At 40.7% G+C, this 14758-nt stretch overlaps 1 protein-coding gene across 4 annotated transcripts in view; it reads left to right on the top strand.

The window, feature by feature from the left end:
* The window catches only part of CACNA1E (calcium voltage-gated channel subunit alpha1 E), a 340907-nt gene that overhangs the window by 297760 nt on the left and 28389 nt on the right, over positions 1–14758 (top strand). For all 4 annotated transcript variants that reach the window (XM_089515900.1, XM_089515901.1, XM_089515899.1 and 1 more), the window contains 5 exons: positions 1272–1377; positions 3354–3461; positions 5253–5353; positions 6894–7000; positions 10678–10786. In XM_089515900.1, the coding sequence (XP_089372026.1) occupies positions 1272–1377; positions 3354–3461; positions 5253–5353; positions 6894–7000; positions 10678–10786 (531 nt within the window). The remainder of the gene's footprint in view (positions 1–1271; positions 1378–3353; positions 3462–5252; positions 5354–6893; positions 7001–10677; positions 10787–14758) is intronic.

Here is a 14758-nt window from a genome sequence, read left to right as displayed (position 1 = left end):
CTCTTTGTCTCATGGACATGTGGGGATGGAAAGGTGAATGTCACTTCCTGTAAAATCTCTTGGTATAAAATTTGCATGGATCACTCCTGTTGCCTGGAAGGCTCTCCACTGAAGCTGAGCTAGACAAAGTCCTGTGAGGTTTGCCTTCTGTGGGTACTGTAGTGGAATGTGTTTGCTGGTCCCTCAAACTTGAGTAGTGGCTGAAGGAATCTGCATACCAGTTCTTGGTATACATGGCATGAGATGGAGCTATGAGTGAGTAGGAGAATATGCACTGCTCTGTTCTAGAAAGATTGGCAGCCTGTCTGTTCTGTCACAGGGTTGCAGCCAAAATTTCAGAAATGCAGGTCCTGGACATGTTAGTTGAATGCTACTAGAAAGGACTGCTAAATGATGGCCTTCAGCATACTTGTACAGGAATAGCAGTCTAGGACCTTATTCAGGATTTATCCAAGGATGGGTTCTTTCCAGGGGTTTTTTCCCCATGACAGCTCTTATGTGCACTCAGCTCTACATGTTTTCAGAATCACATATCCCTTCTGTTTCCTGCATGTGCACATGGAAGCCTGGTTACTGTTTGGAGCCCAGATCTTGCCCAATGATTCTGAGTGTGATGCTTCCAAAAGTGCCCAGAATAAGGGTGATGGGTGTAGTAGTGGTGGGTAGCATAAGAATGTACAAAGCAATGTATACTCTCTGGGAAGTGGATTTGGCCATTTCAGTTTTCCCTTGTGGGGAAAAAGGAGCATGACACACCCACTCACGCCTTGGTCATTGGTTTCTCTTCATTTGCACTTTCTCTCCCCCTTCTTCAACTTCAGATAAGTTGGAATCATTGCATGGGCAATCATGTGCTGCCAAATGTAAACTTTAAAAAAAACTCAAAAAGGGGGCGCCAGGATGTAGCTGGGTAGCTGGTTAAAAGAGCTCTGAATTTGAGTAGAATCCAACTACTTCCAGATGCAATAAAACTGAAACAAACAAAACCAAAATGGCTGTATATCAAAAATGCAGAAGTCCCCTGGGGCCGTCTCTCCTTGCAAGTCAGTAAAAAGATGTGTTCTTGACAAAATGACTAAAATGACAAAAGTCAACAAGAAAGCCAGCATGTGGAAGGTGAAATGTAATGTGAATTGGGAGGACGGAGGGGGCGATCCTTGCCCTCCTTTTTGGCTGTGCTGTCTTATGCATTTGTCCTCTTGTTCCCCTGATACGTTTTTCGATATTGTTTGTACCTGCTTCCCCTCCCTGACCCCCACTCTCTTGTGCAGAGACTGGTCCTGATGAATATGCCTGTGGCTGAGGACAACACAGTCCATTTCACTTCCACCTTGATGGCACTGATCCGAACGGCTCTGGATATTAAGATTGCAAAAGGTAAAACAGAAAGTTGGAGGAAGGGATGCAGAAATGACACAGAAAGGTCAAAGTAATTTTCAAATAAGAAATTTGCCAAGAGTCAAATATCAGGACCATTGAAAAACTGAGTGTTTAATGGGAAGAATAACTTTCCTGGTAGTTTAGAAGCTACCTAGATCCAGTAACCTTCATGCTTCTGAATGATTTGGGTGAAGACAGACACTGCTTTATAAGACTGTCATACATTGCGAATATCTTTGTTTCCCCTCTAGGAAATCTACTTTCCAGGGATAAGCACTGATAAATGAGTGCTGTGGGTGATCACCATGGATGCTGATTCCATTTTAATACTGGTTATGTTATAGTTCTTATAGGAAAATATTGCCCAGTATGTATGCCATCACTGACACTCTGACCCACATGCTCTTATATTCCAGCAAACTGTGAGGCATAAAATACACATACAGACACACTAGTGTGTGCGTTTTGAAGTTTCTGTTTATGGATATATATGTCTTTAGAAAAATAAAGCTCAATAGTCCACACAAGGTGCATTGACATGACTCACTTGCTGATAGCATTCACCTTGTCAGCAGATGCATTTTCACCACCAGTATTACAAGCAAGATGTACAAGGTGGGTGAAAGGTCTACTAGGAATGCAGAAAGAGTGTTATTGATAAGCAAAAGCTTCACTTTGAGCACTGCTTTTCCATTGTTATCCATATGAAACTGTCCTGAAATCTTATTTACACAGAAAGAGAAAAAAGAAATGGGACAACAGCAGGTCTGTGTGGGATGGACTTAGGATCAGCATCTGAATGTGGCAACCAGAATGAAAATGGGATAACAGAAGGTTTTTGTGGGATGGAGTAGGACTAGGGTCTTTAATGAGTGCAACAAAGAAAATACTTCAGAAAATTCTATGTAATATCTGAAGGGAAAATTAGATACAGTAAAGCACGCTCCTGTAATGTTATTGTGGATAACAATTACCTCTCAGCAATTTGAACTGCAGCTGTGAAAGAATTATTGGATTTGAAACTTCTTGTATCTTCCAGAATCTACACAAGTGTAAAAAAAACCAATAAAGACCAAAAGGACCTAGATTCAAACCACACTGCAGAAATAATCCAGTTTGAGAATGCTTTAACTGCCCTGGCTCAGTGCTAGGGAATCCTGTGAATTGTTGTTTGCTGTGGCATCAGAGCTCTCTGACAGAGAAGGCTAAACGTCTCACAAAACTACCATTCCCAGAATTCCCTAGCACTGAGCCAGGGCAGTTAAAGCAGCCTCAAACTGGATTATTTCTGCAGTATGCTTTGGGCCCTAGACCTATATTCATTTGGCAGTTCCAACTACATACAGTAGATTCACTGAATCAGTGAGGTTTACATAATCAATTGATTCCATTGATCTATTTTAGTTGGGACTACCAACTAAATTTATGCCTGAAGAGTAAACATTTCATTGCCTTTCTTGATGGGAAAGACACAAAGGTTTGATCTTAGTTGAGCTAGATTTATCAGATTTTGTTGTTTCTTTGCCCACAGTCCTGCACTGGAAGAGAGAACTGTGCCAGACCTCCAGTGTCCCACTGATTTTGACCTATCTTGGTAGCTAGCAAAATATGCAGTTGGCTCTCCTTCTCATCAAGAGACAGAGAGGAAGAAACTTTTATCTCTGAGCTTTGGACATACTTGGACTCAGTAAAAGCTTGTGTTACTTCCAAACCCAACCCAAGCCCAGTGTAACAACAGAGGCAATCCATAACCCTATCTGTCTTTCTTGAGTTCTGGGGCTTAGGGCTTCTTGACAGAAAGCTGAGAAAGGTCATAGCTCAATGACAGAGCACCTGTCTAGGGCTAGACTCTTGCCTGAAATCTTGAAAAGCCCTGGACAGACTTGATGGTGAAGATGGTTTAACTCATTGGGACAAATAGGGAGAGCCTGGCTGCCCCACTCCCCAACTTCTTTTGATCTACTTTTCTTCAGGTGGTGCAGACTGGCCGCAGCTAGACTCAGAGCTCCAGAAGGAGATTCTAACCATCTGGCCTCACCTTTCACAGAAGCAGCTGGATGTATTGGTGCCCATGCCAAAAAGTGAGTCATTGTTTCACTTGTCCAACTAAGCAAATATTTCATGTGAACTATGGGCTCCTTCACACAGGGCAAATATGTTGGGAGCTTCCTGGAGGTTGCAATATTGGTTGCTGCAGTTTGGGTTTTTGTTTTGTTTTTTGTAAAAAATATCCAAACAATGTTTCTCTTCCCCCAGCCCCATAAAAAGGTCACACTGGCAAATAACATATATATGCAGAGGTGACAACAACCAGCAACAGCTGAGGTGCTATGTTGCAAGAGCTCACTCTTCTTTAGACCAGTGTGAAACACTCCTTTGATCATGCCCCATTTATAAGTGCGAATTGGGAAGCCATACTTAAAAACAAGGACACGTAAAGATTAGAATAACATTCCAAACCTCATACTCCTCTAGACTAGTCCCACTGGCCAGGAATATTGTGGTCAAGTACTTAAACATGGAGGGGACGCATCAGATTAAAGGGATCTGCATAAGCTACCAAGATCATCACTCTGCACATCCCTGTACAGTGTGTGCACCAGTACAGAACAGACACATTGCTGGTTTCCTGAAAGCAATGGCTGACAAATTCAGTGGGGACAAGAGAAATGGCCTTCTTGGTGGCGGCACCCAGGCTCTGCAACTCCCTCCCTAAAGAGGCCATGATGGCCCCTTTCCTGTTCTTCTTTTGGCAACAGATAAAAACATTTTTGTGCCATCTGGCTTTTTCAGACTGACATGGGTTGGTCTTTTAAATGCTGTGCAATTCAGATGTCAGGTTTTGTATATAGCTTTTAATACACTTTAATACCTTTAATCTGTAATCTTTTTAACTTTTTAAATAGTTTAGTTGTTTGTCTAAACTGTATATTTATACTTTTAATGATTCAGGGTTGTTTTTAATTTGTAGACTTTTAAATTTGCTGGTAGCAGCCCTGAGTCCTTGTGTCAGAAGAAAGATGTGGAGATGATAATGATAATATGCTCCCTCCCTTTTCCTGCTCTCCACTGCCAGAGCGTTTATCCAGAAAGGAAAAAGTATCTGGATATATTGAGACTTTCCCTTTCTTTCTGTTCTGATTTTACCTACATATTCCCCAGTTCGAATCCAAAATCTTTCTTGAAACATCCTGGTTTCCCTCCCTCTCCGCTCCCTTGTTTCTCCCCTTCTCATTCATCATGTCTCACATCTAGACTCAGGCAATGTTTCAGAAACTGATCTTCAGCAATTTCCACAGGAGTCATAGCTGACGTGCTAGAATACTTTAGCAATATGAAACTAGTTAAGCATTAGAATCATTTTGTTTTGATGCAAACATTCCTCTTTCTGTTGCTGGATCTCTGCTGAATTGAATTCTGGGGGGGGGGGGGGGGGGAACAGCTTTTTTTTTTTACTGGAGACAACCATCATAGCTAGTGCGAGAATAATAAAACAGACTGCAAAGATGAGATGCATTTCATTATTGAAAACACTGGGTTAATTTAAACTGGCCTGTCAAGTAGGAATGAAGAGTCCTTGATAAGACTGGGAGTTCCTAAGAAATACCTCAGGAAGAAAAAAAATGTAATGTGTATATGTAAAATAAAATCAGTTTGTACAGGAACAAAACCTGGGACTTCCAGAGATATTTTATTTCCTCGTCTAGAAGAGCTCAGAGTTATGTTTTACCTGTTTCGAGGATAAGATACAGTTTTCTTCACAGCCATGCAATAAATGATGGTCTCATCTTCAAAGGTCTGCAAACCTATTATTACATCTGAAAAGACTGAATTCAAATTGCATCAAATACTGCTTTTTTCTTAATTTTCAGCGACAGACCTAACAGTTGGAAAAATCTACGCAGCCATGATGATCATGGACTATTATAAGCAGAGTAAAGCTAAGAAACAAAGGCAGCAGCTGGAAGAACAGGTACCATTCCACTGTATCAGGATACAACATATCCTGTTGCCCTGAAGATTAAACTGGAAAGTTAGTATGAGAAAAGGATGTGGGAGGTTATTTGCACAATGATAAACAGCCGAAAATTCCCAACCCCTAGCAGTGATGTTAGAGGGGTGTTTTTTTTCTTTCCTTTGGGGCCTGTTTCCTTAAGGACAACAGCAGCTGGAAAGTAGATATCTTGCAAGAGGAACATTGTTATATAGTGGACAAATGTTGTACTTGTCCATAACATGCTTGGAACGTAATCTGTCAATTTCTATAATTGTTTGTCTAATTATTATCTGTATACTCTGCTCTTCCTCCAAGAAATTCAGGTTGGCTTACATGCAGTCCCAAGAAAGTTTACGATCCAGAAAGTTTACAGAGCAGTGGTGGCACCAGAAAGAAATGTGGGGAGGGGGGCGGCGAGTGACATAGAAAGGGCAAGCTATAAATTATGTGTTTGATTTCTTCAAGATCAGCAGTGGCAGATGTAACATGGATCCTTCCAAACATGTGTTCTTTGAAGAAAGTGTCAATCCCTCAAATAAGCATGTTTAGGACTGCAGCCTTACCATATATTCCTGATCAGCAGATTAGGAAGTATTTGTACCTGAAAAGTGCCTTTTCTTCAAGCAACTATTGATGCCTATCAGTGGGGAGCCACCTGTCCTTACTTAGGGTGCTACCCATCTTAGAGTAGAACTGCTGTGTGTGTTTGGGTGTCTACTACAGCTGATGCCAACTGACATTCACACAAATAGTTACCTAGATTTTACCTCCTCATATCAAGGAAAAGTAGTCAGAAAGCAAGTTTATCAAATGTGGGAAAATGTAAAATCACAAGATGTATTGGATTCACAAGAACTTGTCCTGCCTTAATATAAATATGGATTGGGTTTTAAAATAATTATTATTATTATTATTATTATTATTATTATTATTATTATTCAGCCTATACTGATCCAAGAAGGATCATTTCTCAGATTCCAAACTTGATGTTGTTGTTTTACTTTTCCCCTGTAGCATGTTGGGATAGGTCACTCAGAGTCAGTCTAGATATTCATTATTATTCACATCAGTCCTGTTCACATAAACAGGCTGGGATGAGGGAGAATTCAGACTTTTTACATCAAAAGGTGCAGGTAGATGAGGATGATATGGGTCCCCTGTGCTCCTCTCCATACCAATATTTGCCATCAGTTCAGGTATTCCACCCCATCCCTGCTGAAATACTGTAAGTGAACTTGGTTGCAGGGGTGGGAGGGCAGGTGACTAAGGAAAGCAAGTGTGATTTTCCCACATTGTTATCCAGCTTCACTGCAACCCATCTTCACTCATCTTTAATTGTAAAATACGGGCTCTCGCATCCCACAACCTGCTATATATGCCAATAGGACAGGTATAAATAAACGAATTAACCACCATGGCTTTTCTTATCATATCTAGTTTGGCCCTTCATGTACATTCTGTTACTGCTTTACTTAGCTATTCCTCAAATAAAGTTTTCTTCTTTTTTGTAATTTAGAAAAATGCCCCAATGTTCCAGCGCATGGAACCTTCCTCTCTTCCTCAGGAGATCATTTCTAATGCCAAAGCTTTGCCTTACCTCCAGCAAGAAACACTGTCGGGACTGTAAGTGTAGATGTTTGAGTAAGCAACATGTTCACATTGGTTTTTATATTCCAATTACAGCTCTCTTAAATAGTGCTACAAAATGCAAAGATGTAATAGAAAGAACCAGCCAGATCCAAAGGTCTTGATAATAAACAGGCAAGTGCATTCTTGGCCTGAGGTTCCCAACATGGCACTATTTTGATGCCTACTAGGGATGTCAATTTTTGTTTCATCTTCCTATACAAGACTGAATAACTTCAAAAGTTGTCTTCCTTCTGGATGAAGTTACAAGAGTTTTTGTACCTTGGGTGGGGGAGAGAATACTCAAAAGGTTCCTGTTTGTGCAAAAGAAAAAAAAACCCAAAACAAGAAAACTGTGTATTTTGTCCAAAATGCTCACAATATCGGTTTGTGCAAAAACAAATTTTGCACAAAACGTTTGATCATGCCCCTCATCTCAACTATAGCAGTGTCTGCATGTACTGAGATACAGTTTCTCGTTTAGGACAAAACAATTCATCAGTATGTTTTACATCTCTAATGCTTACTAAGGTCTATGGGAAACTACCAAATGAAGCACATGATTTGCAGACGCTCATTAAGCCCAGAAGTGTTCTTAAGAAATAAAGATGATAGGCAGCTACACACCAGGAACTTTATTTTGCCACTTGCTAAAACTTGTTCCAAAAATGTGAGGTGACCCAGAATTTATCAGAGAAGATGAGAAGATTGTGTGGTGACCAAAAGTCTTGCAGGGGAGGAGTTGGGGTGACCCATGGGAGACCTAGAAGGTAAGACATGGCTGCCAGGGGACCCACCAGGCTGGGCAAAGAAGGCTACAGAACACTTCAGGGAGTGTTGAGTGCATAGCAACTGGGCAACTAGTGGAGGAAGCCAGCTGGTGGTAAAATGCTACAAAGTGTCTGGCTGCTGGTGCAAAGCTCTGCATGATGACAGAGAAGATTGTGGAGTAATCTTGAGAGGTCTGGAAGGAGCACAGGAGTTCCAGTGGAGGTGAGAGTGAAATAAAATGGAAGTGTGTGTGTATGTTTGAGAAACGAATGGATGGAATATGTGGTTGCATGTGTTTGAAGTGTTTAGGGGATAAAGAATGTGTGATGAGAGTGATCCTGAAAGAGGGATGCTGCAGTGTGAATGGATCACACTGAGTGTGAAAGAGATGAGGTTGCCTACTTTGAAATGTAGTTCTGGCTTTGCAATTGCAATGCCTCAGTCATGGAAGCAACATCTTCAGTGCGTAGCCCTTCCACATTTCTTTCTTCTTTTTTTTCATACGGGAGAAAGTATGTTAAGGAACACCACAGGAATAGTTTCGTGATGCCCTTGAATTGTAAGTGGTAGGAGGATGCTGGGAAGCATCGAACATTTGGAGGGTGATCCTGCAACAGAAAACTGTTTTTGCATGTTGTGTTTTCCAAGGGTCTTTTTCTACATCATGGATCAGGCCCACATTTTGACCTGCATTCAGTTTTGTGGGTACATTACTTGTTTTCTAGTTTCAGCAGCTGTCCTTGCTGTGAAATGGGTATTTTGTTACTAGCCATTCCCAAACAGTGCAGCAACCATTTTTGTGACCAGGCCCTTACCATAGTGGCCCTCCTGCCCACTAAACCTCAAAATTCTAGATACGGTCATCAGCCTAGAAAAACATGGGAGAATCCTGGTCTAAAAAATAGGGGCAATCATTGGCACAGCACCATCAAAAGGATTTTTTTAAAAACTATGGACAGACCCAGCCTATTCCTCAAACTACACATAGAGAATGCAGAACTGAAAGCCATCTCTGGCCATGAAAGCTTACTGCTTACTGTTCTTTTTCCATGTCACCATCAAAGTTTTTCCAGTCCTGTTCTGTAGCAGCACTCTGTACCTGTGTGTGTGCTGTCCAAATCTGAAGACAAAAATGTTGACTGCATTTTTCAAACTCAAAGTGTAGTCTAGGAATAACTCAGAATAAAAATATCTCTCTAAGAACCTCCTACATGTTCAAAACTTCCTCCTAGCGTAGGAATTAGCCATAGTTAGGACACTGGAAAGGTGTCTTCTGCTTCAGTCTTTACTGAACTAGTTTTGGCTTGTCAGCCAACATCAAACATTTCACAAGCACTATGTTTATTTGGAAATTTTGATTTAATGGGGAAAGAGATTTACATGATTGATTGAAATTGCATATTGTTAACATGCATCACAGAGCTGGGGGTGGTTCTGCTTCCACCCTAGTTAAATTAAATTTCTGTTCCTCTCTCCCTTCTACACAATCCAGGCAAAATTTAAGTACTATAAGCACCACTGATTTCAGTGGTCCAGTTAAGCAGGAGCATAATCTATCCTTGAAATACAGTGGATTTAAATGTGCCTAAAAGAGTCAGCATGGTCTAGACCAGTGATGGCGAACCTCTGGCACATGTACCAGAGGTGGCACTCAGAGCCTTCTCTGTGGGCACATGTGCCATCGCCCCAGCACAGAGTTTGCCATAGTTTGTTACTAGAAAGCCAGAGGGACATGGCACTTTGCAATAAATAAGTGGGTTTTGGGTTGCAGTTTGGGCACTTGGCCTCTAAAAGGTTCACCATCACTGGTCTAGACTCTAGTGGTTTGAACATTGGGCTATGACTCTAGAGACCAGGGATCAAATCCTCTCTCAGCCATTGAAACCCATGGGGTAACCATAGACAAGTCACAGGCTCTCAGCTTCAGAGGACTGCAGTGGCAAAAAAAAAAGTCTGAACAGATCTTGCCAAGAAAACCCTGTGATAGGATCACCTTTGGGTCAGAAGAATGTGAAGGCATACAACAAACAAAAATTTGGTTCAGATGTGGCTTTTGTGTTTAGAATAATTAATACTGTTGATGATCAATCAGTTTGAACTGCTTTGGAGGATTACAGGATTTTTTTAGTGATCAAGCGTTCCTCACACTGCATCAGCCTCGGATGTCAGACCTTTCCTGTCCAGAATGGCCACCAAACACCCTGCTCTTGTTAAATGAAAAAAGAAACTGGGATGCTGCCCAGCCTCCCTTAATTTTGCTTATGCAACGTGGCCTGTATGTTAAGTCAGACCATCCCAAACTTGTTTTCAAATGTGTTAAAAAATCCACCACCACATGATACAGTAATAAACACAACCATGATGTTATTTATATAGCCAAGGGAAAACGTCAACAAATAGTTTTTCTGAGTCATTGAAATCTTTCAAATTATATGCCACACTAATTTGTGTATTTTTTAAAAAAAATCCAGGTGCCCACCCACAGACCCCAAAATTGAATTTTGTGTTCACCAGACCATCTGGTGAAAATCCATTCAGCCTTTTTGTGTGAGTGATGCAGCACAACAGCAGTAAAGATTAACTTTCAAAACAATGTTCAGAAGTCCTGGAAAAGTAAAAGCATTCCATTAACTGCCTTCCTAAGACATGCATCAGAAGAACTTACCTCTGACTAGCAAAAAACAAATGCTCCCACCAAAAAGATGGTATTTCTAATATAAGATTACTTTTGATAGTGGTAGCCTTCAGACTAGATCTCTTTGGTTTTCCTATAGCAATAGTTATTTCACATTGTGAAGCCTAGTTTATAATGAAATTTGCTTTTCTGAGGTAGTATACCTAGCAGAAGCAATACTGTGATTATTTGTGACTTACTTTCATTTGAAGTTGGACTGTCTTTACAGGAGCAGTCGGAGTGGGTTCCCTTCCTTGAGTCCACTCTCTCCCCAAGAGATATTCCAGTTGGCTTGTATGGATTCAGCCCAAGGGGAATACCAGGAACAGCAATCTCTGGTAAATCAGTACACTGTTATAGATTACGTTTCTACTGGCCTATTTTGTACTGCTTTTAGGAAGGTGTTTAAAGCAAAATCCTGGCACTATTGTACAGTTTGGATTGGCTGTCGATGGCCCTGCTTGAGTTCAAGCATTCATATGCTACCTATATAAAGAATTTGATTAATTCTATCTTTTCTCTCTCTCTCTTTCTCTGTAGATTTTAAGAAGCCTTTTAGTCCTTGTTCTTGTTAGTGAGAGCGGTTCTTGTTGTTGTTGTTGTTTAGACCTCAATCTTTTCCTAATATAGGAACTCTGAGTAACTTCCACAGACCAATGCTCAAGGAGTTTAACTCACTTTTCTCCTAAGTGGGATTCAAAGGGTCTCAAAGTTGAACAGGAATCTTCCATCAGCACCAGCTAAGAGTTCCCTTTCCAGGAAGAACTAGAGCCACTGTAAAACATCCAGGCAAGCTGACTCAGAAGGATACCAATGGTATCAAAAACTACTAAGAGCAGCAGAATTAGTAGGGACACACTCCCTCTATTCAGTTCCTGGCATAGGTCATTCATCAAAGTGACTGAAACTGTTTCCATCCTATAATCCAGGCATGAAACCAAACTGAACTGGTTCTGAATAATCAATCTCATCCAGGAACCCCTGTAGAGTAGAGGCCACCATAACACTTGTATCTAGCTGAAAAAATGGAATCCTGTACAGTAGGGTTAGGGAAGCTTTTTTTAATAGGGTCTTCTTCAGGCATGTTGGGAGACTGCCTTGCTGTAAAGAGGCATTAGTCACTCCCATAATTCACTCAGCAACTCCTCCTTGGCCTGTTTGAGAATCCAGGGGCTCATTCCCACTTACATTTAAACCGGTGTGCAATTCACCTTTGCTTCGTGTTGGTAAATCAATTCCAAAAGGCCTGTCGTTCCTACTATAAAAGCAGATCTTTTCATCCTCTTGTAACTGCTTCTTTTTTGGCACGATTGTCGTCCCCACTAGTGCGCCACTTCAAAATGCATGTCAGTCATCTGTGCATCATCAGTGATCTAAGCAGCAGCCTGGGCAGCCCAGCTTGGGAGATAGACAGATAGATTGATAGATGATTTGATTGATTGATTTTGCAATTACAGTGGACCCTTGTTATACTTTGAGGTTTGGTTCCCAGACCCCCCATGGATAACAAAATCCGTGGATGCTCAAGTCCCATTAAATATAATGACATAGCAAAATGGTGTCCCTTATAAAAAAAATGGAAAATCAAGGTTTGATATTTGAAATTCATACTTTTTTGGAACATTTTCAAACCGTGGATGCTTGAATTGACGTATACAAAATCCGTGTGTAAGAAGGGCAGACTGTACTTGCAATCAGTGAGGCAAGTAGTTGCAAAACCAATGAATCTAATCTTCTATCAATTTTTCTTTAAAAAATGATATTCAATTGATTGGTTTTGCAACCACTTGCCTCACTGATTGCAGGTAGTTGCAAAATCAATCAATCAAATCTTCTATCAATTTTAATTCATTTAAAAAAATAAATCATGTGCCCATAGGTCACCCCACAAGCACAAAGGCAGCACGGGGGGGGGGGGGGGGGATGGTGGATCTACCAAAAACTGAGGAGGGGTGGTAAACACCCCTCTGCCATTAGTCCCTTCCCTCCAGAATGATGCAATTCAGATCTGTCGTTCCCACTTGTTGAACAGACCTCACAATTGATTCTTTTCAAAAGAACCTCTAGGAAACTAGTGTCTGGAAAAACTAGGATTTTTGTGTTTTCCTCACAAACCAATCCAATCAAAGTAGGATTGGAACCAGTTTCAAATGGGAATGATGGTCATATATCTCGATCAGCGATTTGCTTTAAATTATAGTGGGAATGTGCCCCAGGAAGGGCAAGAATCTATATATATATATATATATATATATATATATATATATATATGTGGTGGTTCTTTCCTCTCCAAGGATCCTGACTACATTCTTGGATTGCACAAATTGAGAAGTATTCAATATGACTAGACAAGTAGGGGCCAGAGTTACATCTACTGAACCAGCATCAGCTATAACTTACAAGCTGGGAAAAAATCTGAGCAATTTTATATGCAGATTCTTCACACTGGGCTGTTGAGTGATTTATGTTCTCCTATGAGCCAATCCATAAGAGAAATCTGGCCACTTGAAGCATATTCATTTCCTGCCACTCGTTCTAAAAGCAGTCCATTGGAACCAGTATCCCTCCCTCTTTATTTATTTGTAAGATTTAAAAGTAAAATTTCTGTTCCATGTACAGTGTGATATAAAAACACAAAATCCTAGGACATAGATAAAATCTCAATTAAAACCCTTCCTTTGCCTATCCCAGACAAGGGAGGCATTCCCACAAATCCCTCTAGTATTTAAGGATGCAATGCGGAATTGTCAACTTTCTTGGTATTAAGTAAATATTCAGTTCTTCATTGAGGTTTCTATGAATCACACAACTGGGCATTCCTGCGCCTGCACAGAGCATCTTCACAGCCTTCTGGAATAGCTAGGCAAGGTTTTTGGCAGGGCAGTAGATGTGCCCATGTCCAACCGTATCCTTCAGAGTTCCCACTCATTTACCTCAGTTCTTTTCCATTCTCTTCATCATCTTCTTTTGTGTCTTTGGTTACGTTCAGTTTTGACTCAGCTCACTCTTGGACTTCTCTCTTCTGAATTTTTTTACTTGATTTACTTGGATTTTGGCATACGACTTCAGCTCTTATGATTCTTCATTGTGTGTCCCTCTGGCTCTGTTTGATCTGTTTCTGGTAAAGATCTCAGACTTTTTTCTGTATGTCTATGATGCTGTGGCATCGTCTTCATCCTTTAAAAAGTATGGTGACTGTGGGGCCAAGCGGCATAACTGAGATAGTCATTCTCGCTGTGTATTATGTTTGAGCAAAGGACACAGTGTGAGCATGTGTGTGCACTGTAAGTCGTTTAAATCTCAGACATGGAAGAACCAGAAATCCCACCTTAAATCTCTCCTTTATGAGCAGACTCTGAAACCATAATTGCCCCTGATGGAACTGTTTATGCTCCATCTAAGTCAGCCTCGGCATCACAAGGGTTGGCGTCACTCAGTGTGGTAACTCATGGAGTGACCCCCGCATTGACCTCCTCTCATAATAGACCATACAGAATCGTTATTAATGTTTTTGTACTAATGTTACTCATAAATCATAATTCCTCTCTATCCCTGAAAGTAATGGTAATAGTTGTAATACAAACAACTAGCAATATTAAACTTATACCTTTAAATTACAATATCATACACACAGCCTGTATTTATATGTACATAGGTTCATGTAGCTAATGTGAATTGTTTGTGATTTTTTTAAAGAAAAGTATTTTAAAAATCAAAATTTAAATTTTGATTAAATTAAATGCTTAATATTTTAAAAAACATGGGGCTTTTCCTTTCTCCTCCCACTCACACCATCCCTTTAGCATTTCTATTTTTCTATTAAAAAAGCAGGAGTTTGGAGAGCAGTGGTATCATCCTCCCTTAGGGTGTTACCTAGTGCAGCTCACATCCCCCTAGTGATGCCCTGGCTCAACCAACATAAGTGGTTCCACCTTAGGAAGTTGTCAAATGTTCACTCCCAGTTCTTCTTCAGCAGAGGTTGCTTCTGCAGAAGCCACCACACTGGTCACCATTGCCTTCTCCTTCAGCTGCTGTTTCTCAAACAGGTTCTTTGGACATCTATCTTGTTAGATCTCCTTTTCAGTACTTGATGGAGCATGAATTGTCCTGCCTGATGTTTGGGCTTTTTCAGAACAGGTGTTGAGGATGGTTAATGCACTGGATCTGCAAATTAAACAACATGAGGTTCAGCCAGTAGACCCAGTTTATAGTCATATTCAGTCTAAAGTTCCAACTCCTGCTTCCATCCTGTTCCAGCCTTCCCTCCTTAAGATCTCTCGGAAGTCCTGGGTAACTCCCTCAATGGTTCC

Source organism: Sceloporus occidentalis, unplaced genomic scaffold (assembly GCF_023333645.1).
Source record: "Sceloporus occidentalis isolate IW3139 unplaced genomic scaffold, rSceOcc1.0.p SCAF_3, whole genome shotgun sequence".
Taxonomy (NCBI): Eukaryota; Metazoa; Chordata; class Lepidosauria; order Squamata; family Phrynosomatidae; genus Sceloporus; species Sceloporus occidentalis.
The sequence above is the reverse complement of the archived record's forward strand: the minus strand, read 5'-3'. Positions and strand labels throughout refer to the sequence as shown.